The following is a 27,632-nucleotide window of genomic DNA, read 5'->3' as shown; positions in this document are numbered from 1 at the left end:
GTTACTATAACTGTTTCTATAGTCAGTACCAACCAAAGGCCTTGAGGGCTGGAAAGATGGTTCTGGTTAAGTGTGCTTCCTGGGCAAGCGTGAGGATCTGAGGGCACCTGAGACCTCAAGTTTGCTTGCCCAGCACACACATAAATAGCTGCAGGTGACCATACATGTCTGTAGCCCCACTCTGGCGAGGAACCTGATACTGGAGAAGCACTGGAGCTCTTAAGCAGCAAACTCTGAAATCAATAAGTGACTTCATTGCAAGGAAAAAACTAGATGGGTTGGATGGAACACTTGGTATTCTCCAGCCATCGCAGGTGAGCACATGTCAGCATATACATGTGCATACACTAGGCACACACACAAAAGAAAAGGCATCGAGTCTGTTTTAAGTTAGGCTAAACTTTGTGGCAGCTAAGCCTCCTGCTAGGGAGCGAACGTCAGTCAAGATGTTACAGGACCAGAACATGCTATGATCTGTGCTCCTGGGCTTGGACACGTTAGCCCCTTGCAGGTAATATTCACAGAAAGCCTGACCCAGTTAGCAGATGTACTTTCTCTCATGACCCATAGATGATGATTCTTCTCTCCCTGGTTGCCACCTTTGACTTTCCTTGTCTGTCCTTACTGCCTGACTACTTAGACAATGAGCAGGACTCTCAGTGGGTCTGAATGGCTTGTTTGATCACAGTGGCTGAGTCAGGCTGAGTGCACCATTTTGTCAGTGGGGTGGGGTGGCTCAGATTTACTACAGCGACTGGAGTGATCTGGGACATTGCAGCCTTGGCCATCAGTAAACATATAAACTTTGGTTTTACAGGTTGCTGCAAAGCTGTAATGATGACAGTTTGAATGTTGCACTTCCCATGCGGATGCTGGAGGTGTTTTCATCTGAGAATACCTACTTGCCTGTTTTACAAGACGCTAGCTATGTGGTGTCAGTGATTGAACAGGTTTTGCACTACATGATTCACAATGGTAAGCAGTGACCAGGACAAGCCTGGAGCAGGCATCACTTTGCAGGTTGCATGGACTTGTATGCTTTGTAGGGTTGGTAAAGCTCCTGTGAGCAGCACACTGACCTTCAGAGCAGAGGCTGTTTACCTACTGCGTGAATGTGCAGAGCCATCACTGGTCCATTGCTAGTCCTTGGCTCTAGCACTCTGAAACTGGGAGCATGTTGACTGTCTTTAATTATTCTTTGTCTTGGAAAAAATTAATTTAAAATATATTTGATAAGTCATTAAAGGAGCTAGCTGTTGGTAGTATTGAGTCAGGGGCTCTTCTTAGCCTGGAGCTCACCAGTTAGGCTACAGTTACTGGCCAGTGAGCCCAAGGGTCTACTTGTCCCCACTTCTGCAGCACCGGGGTTATCGGCACGCGCCTCCATGTGTGTGCCTTCCACAGGCTCTGGGAATCACACTTAGGTCCTCAATGCACTTTATCACCTGAGCCGTCTTCCTCCTTCCCAAAAGCACTGAACTTTAAACACACATTTCCCTTTCTCTTAGGCTATTATAGGTCTCTCTACTTGTTGATTAACAGCAAGCTTCCGTCAAGTGTTGAGTATTCTGATGTTTCTCGAGTTCCTATAGCAAAAATTTTGCTGGAGAATGTCCTCAAACCATTGCACTTTACATACAGCTCCTGTCCAGAAGGTTCCAGGTGAGTGAGATGAGTGAGTGACATCACAGTTAGCATGGCATGCTTCACAGGAAGAAATGTTACCCTATCCGGCCTGTGTTTAGTATAAATTCTAATTCTGATCTGGGATTTTCTGCTTTATAGTAGTAGTGTCTAAAGAAGATTTATCAAATTCTAGCCTGTATTAAATGATTAATGTGATTTATTATATATTTAGAAGGTATTTGCTTTTACTCTCTAAGAGCTTCCCTTTTCCTTTCCAGGCAGCAAGTTTTTTCAGCCTTCACAGAGGAGTTTCTGGCAGTACCTTTCACTGATCAGATTTTTCATTTTGTCATTCCGGCATTGGCTGATGCCCACGCTGTGTTCCCTTATGAGCCCTTTCTGAATGCACTATTGTTACCGGAGAGTCGAGGTTCAAAGCAGAATGGTGGGGCACCATGGCTCTTCTATTTTGTTCTAACTGTTGGCGAGAACTATTTGGGTATGAAGCACAAAATGCACCTTATATGACTCTTGTAGGTAGAAGAGCTGAGCGAGGGCTGTGCGGTGGCAAAAGTCCTGTGGTAAAGGCTCCAGGGTGGGCCTCAGAAGGGGGCCAGATTCCTACAGCCCTTCCTTGGGCCTGTATACTTGGTGGGCTGGCATACCCCACTCTGGGGGAACACATTGACCACCTTATTATAAAGGCTATAGTTTATAGTTGAGAGCTGGTTGTGGAGGTTAGTAGGGCAAGGTTTGTGGGAGGGCATGGAGCTTGCTCCCTCTGGCATCTTCAGAGGTTCAGGAACTCCAATGTCTATAACTCTTCTCTGCCTGCTTCTCCCTGGAGTCTGAGGATGGGGCTAAAAATTCTAGCCTGCCTGTCACTTCCTATCTCTAGAAAATAGCCCTATTCTGAAGCTGTCTAGAACTCCAGTTATCTCAGCAAAACTTCAGTGGGGGTGGTAAAAGGGACTTACTAGGGTGATTCCAGACCCTGATGGTGCTCAAGTTATAGGTGCTTTGTAATATGCCCCAGGACAAGACCAAATATTTTATGTTGTACAGCATGCCACAGTTAGAATTATTAAAGCATTAATTGCTATTCAGAAGAGCCTCTGCATGAGGAACATGTGAGGCCCAGGTTTCCAAGGTAGCTTCTGATAACTCACGTGCTGTTGTCCCACACAGGTGCCCTCTCTGAGGATGGCCTGCTGCTGTATCTGCGAGTGCTCCAGACCTTCCTCTCTCAGCTTCCTGCCTCGCCCGCTGGGGCTGGCCGCCCTGATTCCTCCAGTGACTCGGAGGAGGAGAGTGAGGAGGCTGACCAGCCCACCGGCCCTGTAAGCAGTTTCACAGGACAGAAGTTCCATCTCTGTCCCCTCCTTCACTCCTGATAGACCCATTTTATATTTGCTTTTTATTATTATTATTATTATTATTATTTTTTTGAGATAGGGTCTCACTGTAGCCCAAGCTGTCATGTAACTCTGTAGTTCCAGGGTGGCTTTGAGCTCACAGTGATCCTCCTACCTGTGCCGCTTGAGTGCTGGGATTAAAGGTGTGCGCCAACATACATAGCTGGGCTGAATGTTTTTCTAAACAATTAAATATGTTTTGTTGGCTGTAAAGAATTATCCATGTAATTCTCATACCTGGGAGGCTTTGGCAGAGAAATCTTGAGTTTAAGGCTAATCTGAGCTACATAGCAAGACCTTGTCTCATATCCCCCCCAAAAAAAAAAAAGTTCATCCTATAAAGTCATTTGTCCCTTGGATTTCTGTGTAATCTGTTAGTGGCCTTTAACTAAAGGTTCCAGATTGACAGGTGGAATTTAGCAGTCTTACTCTAAAGTAGTGTTGGACTTGGTAAATTACTTTTTTGATATATTTTATTTATTTATTGGATTCAGAGAGAGAGAGAGAATATGGGCACGTCAGGGCCTCCAGCCACTGCAAAGGAACTGCAGATGCATGCGCCCCTTAGTGCTTCTGGCTATCGTAGGTCCTAGAGAATTGAACTGGGGTCCTTTGGCTTTGCAGACAAATGCCTTAGCCACTAAGCTATCTCTCCAGCCCTGGACTTGGGAAATTATTATAAGTTATATGTCTCAAGTTTTCAGATATTGCAGTCAGAAATGTTCAGGTGTGCATATTCTATTTTTAGATCTTTTTGTTTGTTTGTTTTGAGGTAAAGTCTCACTCTAGCTCAGGCTGACCTGGAATTCACTATGCACTCTCAGGGTGGCCCTGAACTCATGGCATTCCTCCTACTTCTGCCTCCAAAGTGCTGGGATTAAAAGTGTGAGCCACCAGGCCCAGCTAAATCCCTTTTTTTAAAAAAAAAAAATTTATTGGAGAAAGAGGCCAACAGAGAGAATGGGCATGCCAGGGCCTCCAGCCAGTGCAGACGACTCCAGATATATGCTCCACCTTGTATATCTGGCTTTACATTGGTAGTGAGAAGTTGAGCCTGAGTCCTTTGGCTTTGTAGGTAAGCACCTTAACCACTAAATCTCTCCAGCCCCCAAGGGTGTATATTCTTTCTTATGTATATCTGGGTTCACATGGTATGTTAGCTTACATTTTATTCAGAGTCAAATATCAAGAAATTAAGACATCAAATGCCAGATTTATTAAGTATTATACAGATCATTTAATAAAAAAGTTAAGGGCTGGAGAGATGGCTTGGTTAAGGGTCTTGCCTGTGAAGCTTAAGGACCTATGTTTGATCTCTCCAGATCCCACGAAAGCCAGTTGCACAAAGGTGATGCATGTGCAAGGTCTCACAGTGGACTAGATTGTGCATGTGTCTAGAGTCCAATTACAGTGGCTAAGGCTCTGGCATGCCAATTCTCTCTGTCTCAAAAAAAATAAATAAAATTTGTGACCTTTAATAATTTAAAGTGGTAGTACATGCCATTAATCCCAGCACTAAGGAGGCAGAGGTAGAATTGCTGAGAGTTCAAGGCCAGCCTGGGACTACATAATGAAACTCCAGGTTAGCCTGAGCTAGAGTGAGACCCTACCTCTAAAAACCAAAAAATAAAAGTAAATAATTTAAAGTGGAAATGCCGTCAGGTGATAATAGTTTCAGTGAATTTGCTAAGTGTAGCATGGGAAGTGAGTTTTTCCTCAAGTGTAAATGCTGAGAATATGTTCGCGAGGTAGGTAAAGCCTAAGTGTCCGCAGCTTCTGTGCTCCTTGCTGGGCAGAGTTGGGGCCTGATGGCAGCTGTGTCTCTGGTCACCTTCGTGGGTGTGTTAGGAGTGGGCCTAACTGTGATGTCGGTAGCTTTCAGATAAGCCCATATGTTTGCTACATAGGCAAGTCGTAACAGCTTCACCGGCCCACTCAGATGTTTTCCGGGTGTGTTTCAGGAAGATGGCAGGTTCTCAACCCCGTACATAACCGAGGAGTGTCTGAGGAAGCTGGACACAAAGCAGCAGACCAATACCCTGTTGAACCTGGTGTGGAGAGACTCGGCCAGTGAGGAGGTCTTCACCAGGATGGCGTCCATCTGCCACACACTGATGGTGCAGCACCGCATGATGGTGCCCAGAGTCAGGCAGGTCTCGGGCTGGTGTGCACAGGCTGCAGGGTGGGCACTCATGGGTGTGCACTGGGAATCAGCCTATCTGCTGGTCATTTTGTTTGTTTGTTTTCATTTTTTTTTTGAGAGACCAGGATATTGAACTTTCAAGCACTTCATAAAAATGGGATTCTGGGTCAGAGAGAAAGTTCACTGGGTTAGAGTGCTAGCCATGTAAGCATGAGGGCCTGACCTTGAACCCCAGCATCCATGTAAAAAGCCATGCATACCTGTAACCCCATCCATGATTAAAGGAGCAGAGACAGGAGGTTCACTGGGACTCCTGGGTCAGTGTAGTTCTGTGTTCAGTGGGAGACTCTGACCATCTCAGGATGGCAAGGTAGAGGAATGATAGAGGAGGACACTCAGCGTCTTCCTCTGGCCTCCACGTGTGTACACGGGGCATGTGTACCTGCATGCTTATGTGCGTACACTGCATACTTAACACACAATTTACAACACTACAAACACCCAAAAACCGGAATCCCATTTTCCTTTTCTGAAGCAACAAATAGTTTTGGTATCTTTCCCACCCTGAGTGTGATAGGTTAGCAAATCAAGGCAGTTACCTTCTCTTTCTGTAGTGTCTGCGTTTGAGTTTTAGGACTCAAAACCTACTTTAAAAGTTGGGCTCAGGCCAGGCATGGTGTCGCACACCTTTAATCCCAGCACTCGGGAGGCAGAGGTATGAGGATTGCCATGAGTTTGAGGCCACCCTGAGACTACATAGTGAATTCCAGGTCAGCCTGAGCTAGATTGAGACCCCACCTCGAAAAAACAAAGCAAAGCAAAACAACAACAACCAAAAAAGGTAGACTCATACCTATATAATAGAGCTAGTGTATTACATGTATTACATATCTAAAGGTTTTCTTCTTAGCACCATTTTGATCATGTTGCTTGTGGCAAGTTACTTTTTAAGTTTCTTCATTTTTATTTTACACACACTCACACACATACAGTTTGTTTTGTTTTTGGAGGTAGGGTCTCTCTCTAGCTCAGACTAACCTGGAATTCACTATGTAGTCTCAGGCTGGCCTGGAACACGGTGATCCTCTTACGTGCTGGGATTAAAGGCTTGTGCCACCACATCTGCCTTGTAATATTTATTTTATGAGACAGAGAGAGAGAGAGAGAGACAATTGGTGCACCAGGCCCTTCAGCCATTGTAATCAAACTCTAGACACGTGTGCCACCTATGGCCATGTGCAACCTTAGGTGCTTGGGTCACCTTGAGCATCTGGTTTAAGTGGGATCTGGAGAGCCAAACATGGGTCCATAGGCTTTGCAGGTAAGCACCTTAACTGCTAAGCCATCTCTCCAGCCTGCTTTTTTTTTTTTTTTTTTTTTTGGTTTTTCGAGGTAGGGTCTCAGTCCAGGCTGACCTGGAATTCACTATGTAGTCTCAGAGTGGCCTCCAATTCATGGCGATCCTCCTACCTCTGCCTTCTGAGTACTGGGACTAAAGGCGTGCGCCACCACACCCAGCCCCCTTTTGCTTTTTAAAAACAAACTTTCAGTTAGGATTAAACAAAATGATTAATTTTGGCTAATTTGGATGTCATCCTCAACTGGAAGTGGAAAGGGATACCACGTGTATCTGCGTTACCCACAGAATCTTCTGGGTCCTTGCAGTGTCATCCCCGCCGCTTGGACAGAAAGGCATACTCTGAGATGAGTGAAAATAAGGCGCTGGGGTTGGCTGCGATTGCCTTGTAAACACCGATGTCGCCACTGCTCTAGCCACCCCGGGCTTTCTGCTGTCCCCTGGGTGGGAGGGAATAAGGTGTGCTAAGCAGCTGGGATGACCTGTTCGCTCAGACACGCGCGAGACCTGAGGGTTCTGCGCCTCGGCCAGGACGTTTGCTCTGTGGCAGGGCAGGGTCCTTACTTTGAACCATAGTAAAGATTAGCTTGTCCTCTTTCTCTCTTACTCTCACTCACGCAAATAAATAAAACATTTTAAGAATGGGCTGGTGAAATGGCTCAGCAGTTAAAGGTACTTGCTTGCAATGTCTGAAGGCCTGGGTTTTGTTTTTATTTTTTCATTTAAAAAATTTCATTTATTTGAGAGAGAGAGAATGGGCATGCCAGGACCTTTAGCCGCTGCAGGCGAACTCTACACACGTTCCACCTTGTGCATCTGCCTTACGTGGCTCCTGGGTCCTTTCTAGGCAAGCACCTTGTCTGTTAAGCCATTTCTCCAGCCCAGTTTCTTTCTTTTTTTTTAATTAATTTTTTTGTTTATATTTATTTATTTGAGAGTGACAGAGAGAGGGGTAGAGAGAGAGAGAATGGGCATGCTAGGGCTTCCAGCCACTGCAAATGAACTCAGACACATGTGCACCCTCGTGTATCTGGCTAATGTGGGTCCTGGGGAACCGAGCCTTGAACCGGGGTCCTTAGGCTTCACAGGCAAGCGCTTAACCGCTAAGCCATCTCTCCAGCCCCCTTTTTTTTTTCTTTTTTGAGGTAGGGTCTCTCTCTAGCCGAGGCTGACCTGGAATTCACTATGTAGTCTCAGACTGGCCTCTAACTCACAGCCATCCTCCTGTCTCTGCCTCCTGAGTGCTGGGATTAAAGGTGTGTGCCACTGTGCCTGACTTTTATCTGTTTATTGTTTTATTTTGTTTTCTTTTATTTATTTATTTGAGAGAGAGGCAGATAGAGAAGGAGATTGGGCGCACTAGGGCCTCCAGCCACTGCAAACGAACTCCAGATGCATGTGCCCCCTTGTGCATCTGGCTTACGTTCGGTCCTGGGGAATTGAACCAAGGTCTTTTGGCTTTGCAGGCCAGCGCCTTAACTGTGAAGCCATCTCCCCAGCCGTGTTTAGTGTTTTAGCTTTTTTTTTTTTTTTGGTTTTTTTAGGTAGGGTCTCACTCTGGTCCAGGCTGACCTTGAATTAACTATGTAGTCTCGGGGTGGCCTTGAACTCTCAGCAATCCTCCTACCTCTGCCTCCAGAGGGCTGGGATTAAAGGCGTGAGCCACCACACCCGGCTCTTAGCTCTTTTTGCTCTGGGACTTGGAATGACCTTTCTTTTGTACAAGTAGCTGTAGCTACTTTCTGATGAGCCTATATTGCTGAGTTTTTGTGCTCTTATTGACCTGTAAGAGAAATGTCACCCAAGACCTGTCCTCGGCTCCAACATGCTATTGAGGAGAAATACTGTACCTCTCCAGGAGCTTCCTCCTGCCCCACCTGGAGAATGGGTCCATTCTTCACTTAAGGGTCTGTGCCCCAACACTGAGCTACACTGCCCTGCATGGCCAGCTAAGTCCCTAGACAAGCTCAGTTCCTCAGTGACACTAGCCACATGTTGCTGGGATTTGCTGAATAGACAGGAAGTTAGAACAAGCCCATCTTCCCAAAGAGGAAGCCATTGACTTGCACTGTGCTAGGGTGCAGTCATCTCCACATACATTCATCACTGGAATGTGTCAGAACTGGGTTCTGCAGGTTGTGCTTGGCCAGGTGAATTGTTGAAAATGCAAGCTAGATCTATATAGCTATAACACCCATAAACCTGCCCCCAACAATACTCTGCCTTAAGTTTATTACTTGTATTTGTTTGATAGAGAGAAAGAGGCAGAAAGAGAATGGATGCGCTAGGGTCTCCAGACACATCTGCCACCTTGTGCATATGGATTACATGGGCACTGGGGAATCCAACCTGGGTTTTTAGGCTTTGCTGGCCAGCCCTTAACCATTAAGCCATCTCTCTGGCCCAATTTTATAAATTTTATTAATCATCTTTATTCTTTTTATATTTTATTTTTATTATTTAATTGAGAGAAAGAAGCAGGCAGAGGGAGGGACGGAGAGAGAATGGGTGCACCAGGGGCTCTAGCCACTATAAACGAATTCCAGACACATGTGCCATCTTGTGCATCTGGGTCCTGGGGAATTGAACCTGGGTTCTTTGGCCTTGCAGACAAGGGCCTTAACTGTTAGCCATCAGTTTAACAGCTGTGTTTTAAGATTCTTCTTGTCTCAGCTCCTAGTTGTTGGCTACATCTGTGTGTGCGTGCGTGTATATATAGAGAGGGGGGGGGAGGGAGAGAGAGAGAAATTATATGTATTATTTACTTGAGAGAGCAAGAAAATGGATGTGCCAAGGTCTCTAGCCACTGCAAAGGAACTCCAGATGCATGTGCCACCTTGTGCATCTGGCTCTACAGTGGATACTGGGGAATCAAACCTGGGTCCTTTGGCTTTGTAGGCAAGTGCCTTAATCACTAAGCCATCTCTTCAGCCCTGAACTACATCCAAGTACATGCTAAGTATTACTGAGGAAAATTAGAATTTATTTAGATCTTGCATTGTCTCAGGGGTGAATTGTTAAGTATATTAGTTCACCATCCCTTTACCAGTAGTGATATGTCAGCAGAAAACCATGAAGTGTCACGTTATCTCCAGTGTTGGGAGGATTGTTGGTGTCTTGCTAGGCTGCTGACAGGCCCAGGCTGACTGTGTGTGAGCTGCTGTCTTCATTGTCTCCATCCTTCTTCCCTTCCGTGTCCTTGTGGGGAGCTGGTTTACATTGAACTTGTTGCTCTCTACAAATTAACTGACAGGCTGTGAACAGCTGAATAAAGTTTGTAATGGGTAGTTTTTAATCTATCTCCACACATGGGAAGAATAAGTCACTTCTTTGCCTCCTGGAAATAAAGCCACAATCCATATCACCTTTAGTAATTTAATTAAAACTTTAATAACTTGTTTTATTATTGACTATTGAACAAATTTAAGTATTTAAAAATTAGTTTCAAAGAAGCAGGGCGTGGTGGCACACGCCATTAATCCTAGCACTCGGGAGTCAGAAGTAGGATTGCTGTGAGTTCTGGGCCGCCCTGAGACTACATAATGACTATTCCAGGTTAGCCTGGGCTAGAGTGAGACCCTACCTCGAAAAACCAAAAAGAAAAAAAATAAAGTTTCAAATATTTAACAGCTATGTAGCCATTACAATAGTGTTTCAAAAAGATATATTAAGAGATGTTAATCTTAGTAAAATAAAACAAAACTTACAAGATGATATATAGGTAAACTTATTTTTTTAAAAAAATTATTTTTTTTATTTATTTGAGAGAGAATGGCCATGCCAGAGCCTCTAGCAGCTGCAGATGAACTTCAGATGCATGTGTGTGTCCCCTCTCCCCTGTGCATCTGGCTTACATGGGTCCTGGGAAATCGAACCTGGGTCCTTTGGTTTTGCAGGCAAGTACCTTAACCACTAAGCCATTTCTTCAGCCTGGAAAACTCATTTTTTATGTATTCATACACAAAGTATTTGGAAGAGTTTATAACTAAATAATTCCTCTCGTAATTGGTGTGTGAGCTAAAATACTGGTAGCTTATTTCCTTGTTTCCAGTTTTTCAGAAAAAAGGGTAAGAAAAATATTTGTCTTAAAACATGTAAAATAATTATACATGATATATTTTATTTTATTTATTTGAGAGGGAGAGAAATACAGTAATAGGCAAGTAGACAGAGAGAGAGAGAGGAGAGAGAATGGGCGCACCAGGGCCTCTAGCCACTGCAAAAGAACTCCAGATGCATGCACCCTCTTTTCCATCTGGCTTACGTGGGTCCTGGGGAGTCGAACCTGGATCCTTGTACTTTGCAGACAAGTGCCTTATCAGCTAAGCCATCTCTCCAGTCCCATAATATATTTTTAAAAGCAAACTCACTTCTTGGCTGACAGATACAATGATCAAATTTATTACTTGATAGAATTCTTACATTTAGGAACATTGTGTTTCTTATGTCTTTTTATTTTTCTTACTTGATTTTTCCACATGACTGTTTATATACCTATGAGCAAGTAAAACTCCTCAAAGGCAAGAAAAACCGATTGCTTTGTTTATCTCCCTATGTAAACCAGGCTGGCCTTAAGCTCATAATCTTGCTGTCTCAGCCTCTAGAGTGCTGGGGTTATAGGCATGTATCGTACCAGTGGAGTTAGTGAAGTGTTGGTACCACACTGTTGTGGAATGTACCTTTGACAAACATTTTTGTGACTTAATTTTGTTTTTGTTGACCCAACGAGTTTATTGGGGCTTCTTACTGAGCAGGGTGAGAGATTGCTTACTGAAGCAATCGATGACTCAGACACGGCCTTACCAGGAGAAGTCTCACCCATCCTGGGTGACAGCCTTCTCATAGGTGCTTCAGCTCAAAGGCAGCTGCGTCATCACCAGAAAGCCCACCTGGCCTAGGTGACAGCTCATGGAATCTGCATCTCTGGCAAGCCTTTTTTGTGAAGTCTTAACACTTGAGGTGGAAAGATTTCATTTCTGATGTAAGCATTGCTTTTTGCCTGCTTCATATATGAAGGGTAGGTGAGCCAAGTGATCTAGTAGAACCTTTTAAGTTAAAGAGTTGATGATTTTTTGGGGTGTGGGGCACATGCCTATGATTCCAGTACTCAGGAGGCGGAGGCAGGAGGATTGTGAATTCTGAGCCAGTCTGGGCTACGAAGGCCCTGTTTCAAGAAAAGAAAATAGAAAAAAGATTTTGTGCTTCTATGAATATTCCACATCCTTTCCTGGTTTCACTGCCATCATTACATTGTTAGTGTGTGTACATGCATGTGCACAGATGTGTGTCCCCCTGTGCACATGTGAAGAAGCCAGGTAATGGCTTCTTCCATCTTATTTTCCTGAGACAGTCTCACTGGACCTGGAGCTTCCCGTTGCTGGGTTGGGTGGGCTGAGCCGAGGTCTGCCTGTCTCTTGGGTGGGGGGGCGACTTGGCTGCTTGTGCTTGTGCAGCAGGCGCTCTTAGCACCGAGCGCTCTCCCAGCCTCTGTGCGTGTGTTTCCTGATCGTTCAGTCTCTAAGTGTGCCACAGAGCGCCTTCGGGCCGGAATTTCCATCCACCCCCAGTGACACTTCCTCTGTCTAGATGGCTGGAGATCCAAGGTATAAGCTTTAATAAAACATCTGGGTCTATGGGACATAAATTGAAACTACCACATAATCCTCATTGTGTCCTCAGAAAATGCTGATCCTGAACAGCGCTCTTGCAGTTTTGGGTGAAATGCAGCAAGTTAGCCAATCTGCTTTGAGATCCTAGTATTAGAAAATAACTTCCTCATGTAAGCTTTCTTATTTTATCTTCTGCTACGGTCATTCAACACTCTTCTTGTGAAATTTAGTCTTAAAATATCTTAGTCCAGCCAGCTGTGGTGGCACACTCCGTTTCCCCCCCTCCTTCCTAGGTAGAGTGTCACTCTAGTCCAGGCTGACCTGCAACTCACTATGTAGTCTCAGGGTGGCCTTGAACTCACCACTCAGCACAGTCTTTTAATCCCAGCATTTGGGAGGCAGAGGTAGGAGGATCACAATGAGTTTGAGGCCACCCTGAGATTTGAATTCCAGGTCAGCCTGAGCTAGGGTGACACCCTACCTTGAAACAACAAAACACACACACACACACACATCTTAGACCAGTAAGTGGTCTGTGCATAGGAAACATGTTAATGAATATTTCCTTACTCTAACCCGTTTTTTGTTTTTTTTTTCCAGGCTTCTCTACAGTTTAGCCTTTAATGCCAGGTTTTTGAGGCACCTTTGGTTTCTCATCTCTTCCATGACAACACGGATGATCACAGGGTACGTGCTACACAGACTTAAATATTGAGCTAAAGGGCATGGAAAGTGACCACCTAGTAGAAAATGTTGTAAGCAGCATTTTAACTGCTATTCATTATGTCATGTTGAAAGGTTCTATTCAGTGGGCTGAAGAGATGGCATAATGGTAAGGCGCTTGCCTGCAAAAGCGAAGGACCCCGGTTCGATTCTCCAGTACCCCTATAAAGCCAGATGCAAAAGGTGGCACATGTATCTGGAGTTCATTTGCAGTGGCTAGAGGCCCTGTCTTGCCCAGTCTCTCCTCCCTCAACTAAATAAATATTTTTTAAAAAGAAAAGTACTGCTATAAATGGTCTTAATTTTTCATACACAAAAAGAAAAATTAGGGGCTGTAGGGATGGTATAGCGGTTAAGGCGTTTGCCTACAAAGCCAAAGGTCCAAGGTTCAATTCCCCAGGGCCTACGTTAGTCAGATGCACAAGGGGTGCATGCATCTGGAATTTGTCTGCTGTGGCTGGAGGACCTGGCACGCCCATTCTCTCTCTCTCTCTCTCTCTCTCTCTCTCTCTCTTTTTCTGTGTAAAATAAATATTTTTTTTTTAAAAAGTAAACTTAGTTTCTTATTTCTTTATTTTCAGCTTTTTCAAGGTAAGGTCTCAATCTAGCCCCAGGCTAACCTGAAATGCACTCTGTGGCCTCAAACTCACAGTGATACTCCTGCCTCTACCTCCTAGAGGGAGAGGGAGAGGGAGAGAATGAGCTCACCAGGACCTCTAGCCACTGCAAATGAACTCCAGATGCATGTGCCACCATGTACCTCTGGCTTACATGGGATCTGGACAATCAAACCAGGGTCCTTATGCTTAACTGCTAAGCCATCTCTCCAGCCCTGTTTTGAGGTTTTGGGGATAGGCTCTCACTTTAGCCCAAGTTAGACTAGAACTCCCTCTTATCTCAGCCTCTGGGTGACTGAGATTAAAGGCATACAGTAGTTTTAATTACCTTTCTATAAACATTAAGAATATGACTTCATCCGAGGAAAAGTTATTTTTATTTTTTATTTTTATTTTTTTGGTATTTCAAGGTAGGGTCTCACTCTAGCTCAGGCTGGCCTGGAAGTCAATATGTAGTCTCAGGGTGGCCTCAAACTCTTGGCGATCCTCCTTCCTCTGCCTCCCGAGTGCTGGGATTAAAGGTGTGCGCCATCACGCCTGGCATCTCAGTGATTCTTTTTTTTTTTTAAATATTTTTTTTTATTTTTTATTTATTTATTTGAGAGCGACAGACACAGAGAGAAAGACAGATAGAGGGAGAGAGAGAGAATGGGCGCGCCAGGGCTTCCAGCCTCTGCAAACGAACTCCAGACGCGTGCGCCCCCTTGTGCATCTGGCTAACGTGGGACCTGGGGAACCGAGCCTTGAACCGGGGTCCTTAGGCTTCACAGGCAAGCGCTTAACCGCTAAGCCATCTCTCCAGCCTATCAGTGATTCTTAAGTAAGGAAGCTTTTCACAGGTTGTCATGTCTGGTGCTGTTCATAAACATTGAATGCTTGCTCTTGAATCCAGCATTGAGTGCTTTACAGACCTCTTGATTAATATTTAGAAGGATTTGGGTTGTTTTATTATGCTCTGATTTTGGTGTATGTCATCCCTTCTGACTTGAGCTCGGGTTTCGTGAGTTACGGGTTTACTTAGGGCAAAAGGAGGTTCAGGATCATTTGGACAGGAAATTACCATTTATCTGTGAGGACCCCAGCTTAGCAACAGAGATACTGCCTTGGTCTGCCTGATAATTGCTTGTTTGTTTATGACATTTGTCTCTTGGTGAGGAAATGGAGTCATGATGTGTGAAAGAAAAATGATATTGTGAATCATATTAAATTATTGATATTATTTTACAAGGGGATAAAGTTATATAGGTTTTGGAAAATATTATCTTTAAAAGGCAGTGACAGGGCTGGAGAGATGGCTTAGCGGTTAAGCGCTTGCCTGTGAAGCCTAAGGACCCCGGTTCGAGGCTCGGTTCCCCAGGTCCCATGTTAGCCAGATGCACAAGGGGGCGCACGTGTCTGGAGTTTGTTTGCAGAGGCTGGAAGCCCTGGCGTGCCCATTCTCTCTCTCTCTCCCTCTATCTGTCTTTCTCTCTGTGTCCGTCGCTCTCAAATAAATTTAAAAAAAAATTAAAAAAAAAAAAGGCAGTGACAATTTGTTACTTTCTAGTTGTTTAATTTATTAAAATCTTTTCAGAAACCTGAACAGTGTATTTACTCATTCTTAAGTTCAAGTTTCATCATATTACCATTGGGAATAAATTTAAAATACCCAACTTTCTGAAAACGACAGTGAATTTAAATTGAAAATAATTTCATAACAACACCTCCATTGCTAGTAGCTCTAATGAGCAGAAGGTACATGATGGGGACTCATTAAAAATGCAGATTTCGAGCCACGCATGGTGGCACACACCTTTAATCCCAATACTCAGGAGGCAGAGGTAGGAGGATTGCCATGAGTTTGAGGCCACCCTGAGACTACATAGTGAATTCCAAGGTCAGCTTGGGCTAGAGTGAGATCCTATCTCTGAAAAAAAACAAAACAAACAAAAAATATCAGGATTGGGGCTGGAGAGATGGCTCAGCACTTACAGGGAGAGACTTGATTGCAAAGCCTGATGGCCTGCGTTCAGTACTCCAGTACCCACGTATAGCCAGATGTGCAAAGTGCATGTGTCTGCCGTTCTTTGCAGCGGGAACTGGCACACCCATTCTCTCTCTCTGCTATGTGTCACAAGCGTGGGGGCTGGAGAGATGGCTCAGTGGTTAAAGGTGCTTGCTTGCAAAGCCTGATGGACTGAGTTTGATTCCCCAGGACCCATGTAAAACCAGAAAGTGGCGCCTGCATCTGGAGTTTGTTTGTGGTGGCAGGAGGCCCTGGTGCGCCCATGTTCATTCAGAGGGCTTTTAAAATGCAGGTTCCTTGGTCCTGCCTGAAACGTGGGGCAGAGCCCAAGGGCTTGTGACTTCCTAGTTTCATAAAGCAGCCAAATGCAGGTAGTTTCAGGCTCACTTGAGGCTCAGCTTGTTACTCGGCCCCAGCATGCAAGGTATGGGCAATTGTTAAAAGTACAGCAGACATTTGCAAGCAGTGTTTTCACATTTGCTGTTGGAATTGTACAGCTCATTGTCCCACTGCCAGCTGGCACTGCTTTCTGACAGACATCCCTTCACCAGTAGCAGCACCAGCACATGGCTACTCTGTCACAGTGGAGCTCTTGTAGTTTCTTTGAGTGGAATCTATTTAATGAGGTGGGATTCCCCACAGACACAGAGAGCAAGGATTTGTCCAAGGTCCTGTTGATGATCAGTGATCGACCAACTTTCTTGAGTGACAAATCACTGTCTTTTCCATTTCAGTAAATTGCAGACTGTTGCTCACAGGTCTGAGATGGAAGTGCTTGACTCTGTTTATAGCAGGAATGGGGCCAGGTGTGGTGGTGTACGCCTTTTATCCCAGCACTCAGGAGGCAGAGGTAGGAGGGTTTCTGTGAGTTCGAGGCTAACATGAGACTACATAGTGAATTCCAGATCAGCCTGGGCTAGAGTGAGACCCTACCTCAAAAAAACAATAACAAAAATAAATAAATAAAATATTAGCAGGAAAGGTGACCAGCAAGAACCCAGAGCCCTGGAGTTTGTTGTTGTTGTTGGTGGTGGTTGGTTGGTTGGTTGGTTGGTTGGTTTGCTTGCTTGCTTGCTTGCTTGCTTGCTTTGTTTTAATTTTCTGCCCCAGCTGCAGCGCCCACTGGAACATGTCTGACTCTTCTCTCCCATCCCTGTTTAATTTCCTTTGCTTGCCTCAAGGAATTAAAGAGAACAAATACATAGATGTCCTGTGTAGTGGCATATGCCTGTGTAACTGATAAGTTGAAGCATTCCTGTTCCCAACAGTAATAACTTCGTGCTGGCTCAGCTCTGCGTGCAAGTGACGCTGGCAGCTCAGCAACTGACTGATTCTTGCCTGGGCCTTGTTTCCTTAAACAGTATGTGCTCATTGGTATGATGTGATTTGTTTTTGTTTTGTTTTGTTTTGTTTTTTGGTGGTTCTACATTCAGAGTCCTGACCATTATTTTTACCAATATCAACAAAATTCACAGCATTAAATTATTATTGTACATGTCAGCATAATTTTTACTGAATGCCACTTAATGGGTAGCTTAATACCTGTATGATGGGGAAATCACTCAGGGAATGGGAAGAGTGGCTCCTTTTTTCACAGGCTGGGCAGGGGGAAAAGCCACTGTTAATCATAGAGCTAAATCAGCCCTCAGTCTTCCTGATCTTGGTGATAGGTGAAGCAGCTGCACTTTGTTTCTTGAGTGTCCTTACTGTATATCATTCAGAGTGGGTGGCTTTTGTTCATTAATTCATGCATGTGTATGTTTGGCACAGGCTAAATGGAAGGCTCCTCAACTTCAGATATGATTCAGACACTTTGGGGTTGATCTCTCTCCCTTGTGGGCAGAGTTGAGGTGCACAAGAGTCTCATTCCATCGTTGCTAGCAGTGTTGTCCCTGCGGCAGGTACCATAGAGACTCATTGTTCCATAACTTTGTGGATGCCATTGCTCAGGGAGCTAAAAGAGTGGTGCTTCCCATGCAGTGCTGTGCCAGCAGGGATGGGAAGCTTCCTGGTTTGGAAGGAGCCCATAGGTGGATGCTGTTACCTGAGTGTCCTAGAAGGCAGGATATCACGAGACAGAGAGGGAAGAGCCTCAGGAAACAGTCTTTGGGATGGAGATAGAACAGATGACAGCTTGCCATCTTGACAGAGGCCCAAAACTTCCTGTGCACTCACCCTCTTGGCAGGCTAGATGCTCACTGCCTCAGGACAACCAGGAGCAGGCTTAAGGGCCACTTCAGTGTGACCAGAAACAAGGCCCAGCGAGGAGAAGCTTTATTCTTGAAGGCTCTAATGCCCCTGCCCTGACCCCATTCCACTGAGGGCCGTCCTCAGTGGGGTTGTTGGTATTCACTGTGGGGTCCTGAATGTACCAGTCCGTCTCTTGGAGAGTGGGAGATACACAGTGCTTCAGGATTCTCCTTTCCACCCTGTGGCTCTTAAAATCTTTCTGTGCCCTCTTTAGCAATGTTCCCTGAGCTTTGGAGGAGTGTTACCAGTGTTTAGTTTTGGGTCTCGTCAGTGTCTATTACTGTCTCCCTGAGGGAAGTACTCCGGCTAGTGGTGAGAACAGCTCTCCCTTTTAATCTGCCACTTCTTCTGTAATGTCTTCCTGGGCTCTGGAAGGTGTGATAGAGATGACTTATCTTGTGCTGGACAGTTGCCTTTCTTGTCATACTGATGGATCTTGTGTCTCCTTGATATTCACTGCCATCTGTAAAAAGCAGATTCTCTAACCAAAAGTGAGGGCAGCATGTATCAAAGGATATAGTACACAATACCCTCTCATTGAGCCGTAAAATAATGGGACCTTCCTCTAGAGTCTGTGACCTAGCCGGGCATGGTGCCGCACAGCTTTAATCCCAGCACTTGGGAGGCAAAGGTGGGAGGATCGCCATGAGTTCGAGGCCACCCTGAGATGACATAGTGAATTCCAGGTCAGCCTGAGCTAGAGTGAGACCCTACCTTGAAAAAATAAAACAACTAAATAAATAAAAAATAGAGTCTACGACCTTCCAAGCCACAAGTTTATCAAATAAGAGAGCTGTTGATTACCCCGATACCTGTGTGCCACTGTTGCACAGTTGTGTACATCTTGCCCGGCTGGTTGATTTTTGTAGCCGGCAGGATCCCTGCTTAGTCATGCTCTTGGTAACTGTTGACCCCTAGCAGCTCACGCAGCACTTTCTAGCACCAAGAGTGCAGGCCAGCAGGGAGCTGGCTTCCCAAAGGCTCTAATTTGACAGTGATTAGAGCTGTTTGGTTGTGGTGGTGGTTTTTGGCATGTGTATGTGTTATAAAGTATGTGTGGTATATGATGTGATACTTGTGTGATGTATGTACATATGTGTGCATGTGCAGAGGCCAGAGAACATCGGAATCCTCTCTGCTCATCCATCTTCATCCTTCCATTGGTTTCCTGAAGATAGGATCGCCCACTCAACCCAGTGTCCAGCTTTCCCCACCCTCCACCCCTGTCCGTCCGTATTACAGAGGTGTGGGGCCACACCCAGCGCTTTCTGTGGGCTGTCTTGGGCCCTCGTGGTTGTGCGGCAGCTGCTTTTAGTGAGCCGTGTTCCCAGCTTCTGAAACTGCTTTAATCCTCCTAAAAGGGAGAGGGTACGTAAAATGTGTACTGCTGCCACCCAGTTGAGCTTTCTTACATGGAAGCCAACGGAGAAGTGGTTTTCCACATAGGACCAGAGTCAGTGACATCATTTACTAAGCCTGTTCAAGGACTTTAGCTTGGAACTCTGGCCACCCTCTGTAGCTCCCTGTCTTGTGGGTGGGTGGAGGCAGACACAAAGGAACCAATGGGTAGTTACTGCCTGGGTCATCACAGGGACTTTTCCTTTCAAGTGGTTTGCTCATGTACATGTTGTTTTCCTGAATGTGCTCATCTAATACCTTATCTTACCAGGTCCCACGCTAAAACTGATCTTAATAATTGTTTTGCTTTTCCCACTCCCCCACTCTAGGTCTATGGTGCCGTTGCTTCAGGTGATATCGAGGGGCTCACCCATGTCTTTTGAAGATTCTAGCCGGATCATCCCGCTCTTTTACCTCTTCAGCTCCTTGTTCAGTCATTCGCTGATTTCCATACATGACAATGAATTTTTTGGTGACCCCATAGAAGGTGAGAATTTTAAGGAATGAGTTTGCTACTGGCCTGCCCGTTTTCATAGACACCTGAAACAGTTCTAAGAACCTTTTTGGTTTCCCCATGTGTGCTGACACACTGAAGACACAGTGATGGGAGTTGTGCTTCTAGTTGTAGGTCAGAGACAATCATCCATGATGCCTTTCACCCTGGAGGAGCTGGTTGTGCTGTCCCGCTGCCTGCGTGACGCCTGCTTGGGGATCATCAAGCTGGCGTATCCAGAAACAAAGCCAGAAGTGCGAGAGGAGTACGTGACCGCCTTCCAGAGCATTGGGGTTACTACAAGCTCCGAGATGCAGCAGTGCATACAGATGGAGCAGAAGCGGTGGATTCAGCTTTTCAAGGTAAGAGCTGGGGCTCAACTCCTTCCGGAGCATGGGAAGATGCAGGCTTGTTTCTGGCATAGTCCCTGCTTGCAGAACTGTGTAAGAGAAGCTTTCTCTGCTTTTTAAAGCTTCTTGTCACATTTGTTTAACAGTCCTTTGTAAATGCTATCAACACTTCTATGACAAGATGTATAAATAAAACTTTTTGTTTTCATTTTTCCATAGGTTAGATCTTTCATAGCTTTAGGGTGGGTTTTTTTTTTTTTTTTTTTTTTTGACCTAGCATTTCATTCTGGCCCAAACTGACCTGGGCTTCACTATGTAGTCTCAGGGTGACCTCAAATTTATGGTGATCCTCCTACCTCTGCCTCCCAAGTGCTGGGATTAAAGGCGTGCACCACCACGCCTGGCTATCTCTATAGGGTTTTTTTTTTTTTTTTTTGAAGATTAAGAATAATAAAGGTAGAGTTGGTCATCAGTTGTTGATGCAGGTTGTGCATGAATTATTGTAGAATATGGTCATCTGCAGAAGGTGGATGTGGGAGTTACTTTGAATGGAGTGCTGGCAGGAGACCACCACTGAGAATGTGACCAGGGGTTAAAACAAGATAGAAAGAAGGTGGTACTTGACTTCCCGTGAAATTTCTGCTGCAGACACATCTAGTCAGCTAAAATTGCTCATTAAAGGAGCGAGAGCAGGAGAAACGCATTTTCCAAATTGAATGCTAGATTTACAGTCCGTCTAGCACAAGTGACCTCTCGAGAGCTCGCTAATGCTCCGCACGAGTCATCAGCTGTCCCTTCAGGTCTTCTATCACCGCTTTTGTCAAGCTATCTATTTAATTGAAAGAAGTTAATTGAATGAAAATGATCAACTAAGCTTGTATTAATATTGCTAATGGAACTTTCTTCTTGGCCATGTTTGGAGAAAGATGTCAAGCTAGACTTTAGGAAAGGCCCATTAATGCTTGCACTTAACCTGATGGGCTAATTAAGGAATGCTTATTCATCCTACAAGTCCACAAGAGTCTCTCTGCAGCCCATTCTGCCTGATTTTACAACACATTTCACTTAGGAGCATGGGCATTAGCAGCAGTGAAAGTAACTGATAATATTTTGATTGCATGAATACAGGACTAATGCATCATTGAATTCATAATTTGTGCAGATTGATGTAATACATGTTTGCGCAATTTGTTTTAATTACCTATCTCCTAAGTAAGCATTAAAAGTCTTGTGCTGACTCTTTTCTTGAAGATTAGAGATTTGTAATTTTTCTGTTACAAATAAGCTATCACAACTACTTTAAGACTTGTAATTCTTGTGGAAGCTTTCCCCAGATAAGACCTTAAAGTAGTGTGCGTTTTCTTCTTCAGTGTGTAATTAAATTCTGAGATCTTGCTGGGTATGATAACACACACCTTTAATCCCAGAACTCAGGAGGCAGAGGAAGGAGGATTTCTGTGAGCTTGCCAGCCTGGGATTACAGAGTTCCAAATCAGCTTGGGGTGAGAACCTAACACACACACACACACACACACACACACACACACACACACACAATTTTAAAAATGCTGGGATCTTGGCTAATAATACTTGCCTCTGTAGACACCAAGTTCTATGTACACTGCCAAATAAGTTCCCTGCTCCATAGTACCTTCTGAGGGTTTCTTTAAAATTTAAGAATATCTGAATTTAATAATGTTACATAAAGCCAGGTGTGGTGGTGCATGCCTTTAATCCCAGCACTGGGGAGGCAGAGATAGGAGGATCACTGTGAGTTTGAGGCTACCCTGAGACTTCATAGTGAGTTCCAGGTTAGCTTGGGCTAGACCAAGACCCTACCTCATAAAACCTAAATAAATAAATTAATTAAAAGCCAAACAAATAATGTTACATGGATTTTTCTTTTTTTCCTTAGCCCTATTTTGTTTTGCTTAAACATTAAATAAGTTGTTTGGTTTGGTTTGGTTGGTTTTTTAAGGTAGGGTTTCACTCTAGCCCAGGCTGACCTGGAATTCCCTGTGTAGTCTCAGGGCGGCCTCGAACTCATGGGGATCCTCCTACCGCTGCCTCCCAAGTGCTGGGATTAAAGGCATGCACCACCATACCTGGCAAGTTTTTTTAATTTTATTTTATTTTTTAAATTTCTATTTATTAGACAGGGAGAGAAAGAGAGAAAAAGAGTGGGCATGCCAGGACCTCTAGCCATTGCAAACAAACTCAGGTGCATGCACCACCATGTGAAACTGGCTTACATGAACCTGGGTCCTTAGGCTTCACAGGCAAGCACCTTAACTGCTAAGCCATCTGTCCAGCCCTAAATGAAAGTTTCGTAAGTCAAGCATAGTGGCACATGCCTTTAATCCCTGCCCTTGAGGGGCAAAGGTAGGAGGATTGCTGTGAGTTTGAGGCTGCCCTACTACTATATAGTGAATTCCAGGTCAGCCTGGGCTAGAGTCAGACCCTACATTGTAGAAAGGAAAAAATAGTTTTGTAGAGGTTAATGCTCCACAAAGGATAGGATTCCTATTGTTTGACTAGTAGGAATGGTTATGTCAATAATCCCAGCATTCAGAGGCTAAGGTGGAAGAATTTCAAGTTCAAGTTTAGAGACTGAGTTTAAGGACATCCTGAGCAAGGCCCTATCTTAACAACAACAAAAATAATTTGTGTGTGTTGTGTGTTTGATCTTGAACCCAGGGTTTATGCATGCTAGGCAAGCAACTACTTTTATCACTGAGTTGCACCCCAAACCGTCACAGTTTCCCTTCGTTACTTTTTTTTTTTTTTTTTTTTTTTTTTTGGAGTGGGTGGGTTTCAAGGTAGGGTCTCGCTCTGGCCCAGGCTAACCTTGAATTCGCTATGTAGTCTCAGGGTGGCCTCAAACTCATGGCAGTCCTCCTACTTGTGCCTCCTGAGTGCTGTGATACTTTTATTTTTAATTAAGTACAAGCTTAATGGACACACACATGTTGGTGCCATCATTTCTCTCCCTACCCTCATTCCGTGGAGGTCCCTCCTCAGTGGGATTGCTGGCATTCACTATGGGGTTCTGGATTATGAGTTGTGAGAGCAGCAGTCAGTCATTGGCGGTAGGGGGGAATGCCTTTGGATATTCCCTCCCACTATGTGGTTCATAGAATTTTTCATCACCTTAACCACAGACTTCCCTGAGCCATGGTGGGTGAGTTTTAAGTCTACTTAAGTGTTGCGCTCTCAGCAGCTTCTGGATCTCTGCTTTGGTGGGTTTTGCATGTCCTCAGGGTCTGTCTCCATGACCCTGGCCCAGGTTGTCAGGTTCATCGTGGGAGCAACTGCTCTTGCTCATCTCGCCACTGCCTCTGTGGTTTCACGTGGGCCCTGCCTGGTGTGTGAAGGGTGGTTTATCTCCTGTTCTCATTGCCTTTTGAAAAAGATTTTCCAGTGGAGATTGAGGTTGGTGTAGGTTAACTGGGGTAAGTATTGTTAATTCAGAGAGATTTTGATAGGTGTAGCCTCTCTTTTGGCCAAAGACTAGTGGGAGCTTCTTGTTGGAGTCCATGATCTTGGTCTCCATAGAATTCTGACTCAGGTCCCAGTTCCAGCTATGAGTTCCTTTCCAGTGAGCAGATCTCGTAACTAATCAGAGAGCCACTGGTTACTCATCTTGTCTGGGTGGTCTGGGTGGTTGCTTTCATGTAGCCCTGTCCCCGCCAGCTCCCATCTTGTCTGGGTGGTCTGGGTGGTTGCTTTCATGTAGCCCTGTCCCCGCCAGCTCCCATCTTGTCTGGGTGGTCTGGGTGGTCGCTTTCATGTAGCACTGTCCCCCGCCAGCTCCCATCTTGTCTGGGTGGTTGCTTTCATGTAGCACTGTCCCCCGCCAGCTCCCATCTTGTCTGGTGGTCTGGGTGGTTGCTTTCATGTAGCACTGTCCCCGCCAGCTCCCATCTTGTCTGGGTGGTCTGGGTGGTTGCTTTCATGTAGCCCTGTCCCCGCCAGCTCCCATCTTGTCTGGTGGTCTGGGTGGTCGCTTTCATGTAGCACTGTCCCCGCCAGCTCCCATCTTGTCTGGGTGGTCTGGGTGGTTGCTTTCATGTAGCACTGTCCCCGCCAGCTCCCATCTTGTCTGGTGGTCTGGATGGTTGCTTTCATGTAGCACTGTCCCCGCCAGCTCCCATCTTGTCTGGTGGTCTGGATGGTTGCTTTCATGTAGCCCTGTCCCCGCCAGCTCCCATCTTGTCTGGTGGTCTGGATGGTTGCTTTCATGTAGCACTGTCCCCGCCAGCTCCCATCTTGTCTGGGTGGTCTGGGTGGTCGCTTTCATGTAGCACTGTCCCCGCCAGCTCCCATCTTGTCTGGTGGTCTGGGTGGTTGCTTTCATGTAGCCCTGTCCCTGCCAGCTCCCATCTTGTCTGGGTGGTCTGGGTGGTTGCTTTCATGTAGCCCTGTCCCCGCCAGCTCCCATCTTGTCTGGTGGTCTGGGTGGTTGCTTTCATGTAGCACTGTCCCCGCCAGCTCCCATCTTGTCTGGGTGGTCTGGGTGGTTGCTTTCATGTAGCACTGTCCCCGCCAGCTCCCATCTTGTCTGGTGGTCTGGATGGTTGCTTTCATGTAGCACTGTCCCCGCCAGCTCCCATCTTGTCTGGTGGTCTGGGTGGTTGCTTTCATGTAGCACTGTCCCCGCCAGCTCCCATCTTGTCTGGTGGTCTGGGTGGTCGCTTTCATGTAGCACTGTCCCCGCCAGCTCCCATCTTGTCTGGTGGTCTGGGTGGTCGCTTTCATGTAGCACTGTCCCCGCCAGCTCCCATCTTGTCTGGTGGTCTGGATGGTTGCTTTCATGTAGCACTGTCCCCGCCAGCTCCCATCTTGTCTGGGTGGTCTGGGTGGTCGCTTTCATGTAGCACTGTCCCCGCCAGCTCCCATCTTGTCTGGGTGGTCTGGGTGGTTGCTTTCATGTAGCACTGTCCCCGCCAGCTCCCATCTTGTCTGGTGGTCTGGGTGGTTGCTTTCATGTAGCCCTGTCCCCGCCAGCTCCCATCTTGTCTGGTGGTCTGGGTGGTTGCTTTCATGTAGCCCTGTCCCCGCCAGCTCCCATCTTGTCTGGGTGGTCTGGGTGGTCGCTTTCATGTAGCCCTGTCCCCGCCAGCTCCCATCTTGTCTGGGTGGTTGCTTTCATGTAGCACTGTCCCCGCCAGCTCCCATGTTGTCTGGGTGGTCTGGGTGGTCGCTTTCATGTAGCCCTGTCCCCGCCAGCTCCCATCTTGTCTGGTGGTCTGGATGGTCGCTTTCATGTAGCACTGTCCCCGCCAGCTCCCATCTTGTCTGGGTGGTCTGGGTGGTCGCTTTCATGTAGCACTGTCCCCGCCAGCTCCCATCTTGTCTGGGTGGTCTGGGTGGTCGCTTTCATGTAGCACTGTCCCCGCCAGCTCCCATCTTGTCTGGGTGGTCTGGGTGGTCGCTTTCATGTAGCACTGTCCCCGCCAGCTCCCATCTTGTCTGGGTGGTCTGGGTGGTCGCTTTCATGTAGCCCTGTCCCCGCCAGCTCCCATCTTGTCTGGGTGGTCTGGGTGGTCGCTTTCATGTAGCACTGTCCCCGCCAGCTCCCATCTTGTCTGGGTGGTCTGGGTGGTCGCTTTCATGTAGCACTGTCCCCGCCAGCTCCCATCTTGTCTGGTGGTCGCTTGCATGTAGCACTGTCCCCTGCTAGCACACAGTGTTATTATAGGCCATTTCCCCCAGCAGCTCATATAGCACTTTTTAGCACTATTGGGCTAACCATCTGGGAACTGGCTTTGTTCAAGATAATCTTTTAAAAATTTATATTCAAATGTTAAATTTAAGTTTTTTTAGTTAATTAATTAATTTGAGAGGGAAAGAGGCAGAAAGAGAGACAGGACATACCAGGGCCTCTAGCCACTGCAAACCAGCTCCAGACACATGCGCCCCCTTGTGTATCTGGCTTACGTGGGTCCTGGGGAATTGAACCAGGGTCTTTAATTGATATTTATGCTTGGAATGGTGGCCCAGCACTTGGGAGATGGAGGTAGGACTGCCATGAGTTTGAGGCCACCCTGAGACTACATAGTGAATTCCAGGTCAGTCTAGGCTAAAGAGAGACCCTACCTTGAAACCCCCTCCCAAACTTTTTTTTTTTTTTTTTTTTTTTTTTTTAGTTTATTTGTGTGGGGTGGGTGGAGAAGCCGGAGGATAACTTTCTGGTCCATCCTCACACTCCAGCTCTTTTTTTTTTTAATTTTGTTTATTTTTATTTATTTACTTGAGAGTAATAGAGAGAGAAAGAAGCAGAGAGAGAAAGAGCACTGCAAATGAACTCCAGACGCATGTTCCCCCTTGTGCATCTGGCTAACGTGGGTCCTGGGGAATCGAGCCTCGAACTGGGGTCCTTAGGCTTCTCAGGCAAGGGCTTAACCGCTAAGCCATCTTTCCAGCCCAGACTCCAGCTCTTTGAGGAATGGTTTCTGCTGTTTTTGCTATACTTAACAAGAGCTTCTGGGAAATTCTTCTGTCTTAACCTCCCATCTTGCTGCTATTGTGCTGTGACTACAGAAGCCCAACACAGCTTCCAGCTTTTTATGGGGGTGAACTTGAGTACTCGGGCAGCAACCACTTTATTTCCCCAGCCCCAGTTTATTTATTTTTTTTCTTTAATAAGGGATTGGTTTAGGTTGGGAATTGGGTTTACAAAGACTTCTGAGCTTAGAAATAGAACTGTTTGTCTGGAGATAGGGCCCAATAATTAAAGGTGCTTGTTTGCAAAGTCTGGCAGCCTGGCTTGCTTCCCCATATCCACATAAAGTCAGGTTTATGGTGGCGCATGATTTGGAGTTTGTTTGCAGTAGCAGAAGGCCCTGGCATGCCCATTTGCTCTCTCCTCCTCCTCCTCTTCCTTGCTCTGTGTGTCTCTCTCTCCCTCTCTTGCTGTCTTTGGCTCCCAAACAAAATTCTTTTAGTTTTTCGAGGTTGGTTCTCACTCTAGCCCAGGCTGACATGGAACTTACTCTGTAGTCTCAGGGTGGCCTTGAACTCACAGCCATTCTCTATCCTCTTTACCTCTTGAGTGCTAGGAGCCACCATGCCCGGCCACCTTTAATCCCAGCACTCAGGAGCCTGAGGTAAGGGGATGGCTGTGAGTTCCAGGCCACCCAGGGACTACAGAGTAAGGTCCATGTCGGCCTCAGCTAGAGTGAGACCCTGCCTAGAAGAAACAAAGCAACAACAAAAAATTGTCTAAAGGGTTTCTGTTGTTTGACTAAAGAACTCTATCCCACACCATTTTATACTACCTGCTACTGAGTTGAGCCCTAAAAATAATAGACTAAGGTTTCATCCATGATTAAATCTCTTGAAGAGAAAATTACTCTATAGTGAAATACAATAAGTTCATACAGAGTTTTCACTGTTTCCAACAGTGTCTTAGGATGAGTGTTGTCTCTTGTCAGTTGATGAGGTAAAGGAATTCTGTGTGGGAGATAGGGAGCTGTCCTTGGAGCTGTGATGGGTACAGCCAGCTACATTCCCCGTCTGGAAAGTTGTAGACTACAATTTCAGCAGCATTTTTCTGCATTACAGTGCCAAATTCGAGTTGAAGCATTCAAGACAGACCCAACCAAAGAAGGTGAGAAGAATTTGCCAGTGATTTCCGGCCTTCC

The 27,632-nt window shown here is 45.8% G+C and overlaps 1 protein-coding gene across 3 annotated transcripts in view; it reads left to right on the top strand.

The window, feature by feature from the left end:
- Positions 1-27,632, top strand: part of Ube3c (ubiquitin protein ligase E3C) — a 104,441-nt gene that overhangs the window by 20,822 nt on the left and 55,987 nt on the right. For all 3 annotated transcript variants that reach the window (XM_045160374.1, XM_045160375.1, XR_006639314.1), the window contains 8 exons: positions 818-975; positions 1,509-1,662; positions 1,905-2,125; positions 2,815-2,966; positions 5,003-5,190; positions 12,751-12,837; positions 19,473-19,630; positions 19,766-19,998. In XM_045160374.1, coding sequence (XP_045016309.1) covers positions 818-975; positions 1,509-1,662; positions 1,905-2,125; positions 2,815-2,966; positions 5,003-5,190; positions 12,751-12,837; positions 19,473-19,630; positions 19,766-19,998 — 1,351 coding nt within the window. The remainder of the gene's footprint in view (positions 1-817; positions 976-1,508; positions 1,663-1,904; positions 2,126-2,814; positions 2,967-5,002; positions 5,191-12,750; positions 12,838-19,472; positions 19,631-19,765; positions 19,999-27,632) is intronic.

This window comes from Jaculus jaculus, chromosome 10 (genome assembly GCF_020740685.1).
Source record: "Jaculus jaculus isolate mJacJac1 chromosome 10, mJacJac1.mat.Y.cur, whole genome shotgun sequence".
NCBI classification, from domain to species: Eukaryota; Metazoa; Chordata; class Mammalia; order Rodentia; family Dipodidae; genus Jaculus; species Jaculus jaculus.
Note: the sequence above shows the minus strand (reverse complement) of the source record. Positions and strands in the feature narration are given on the sequence as shown.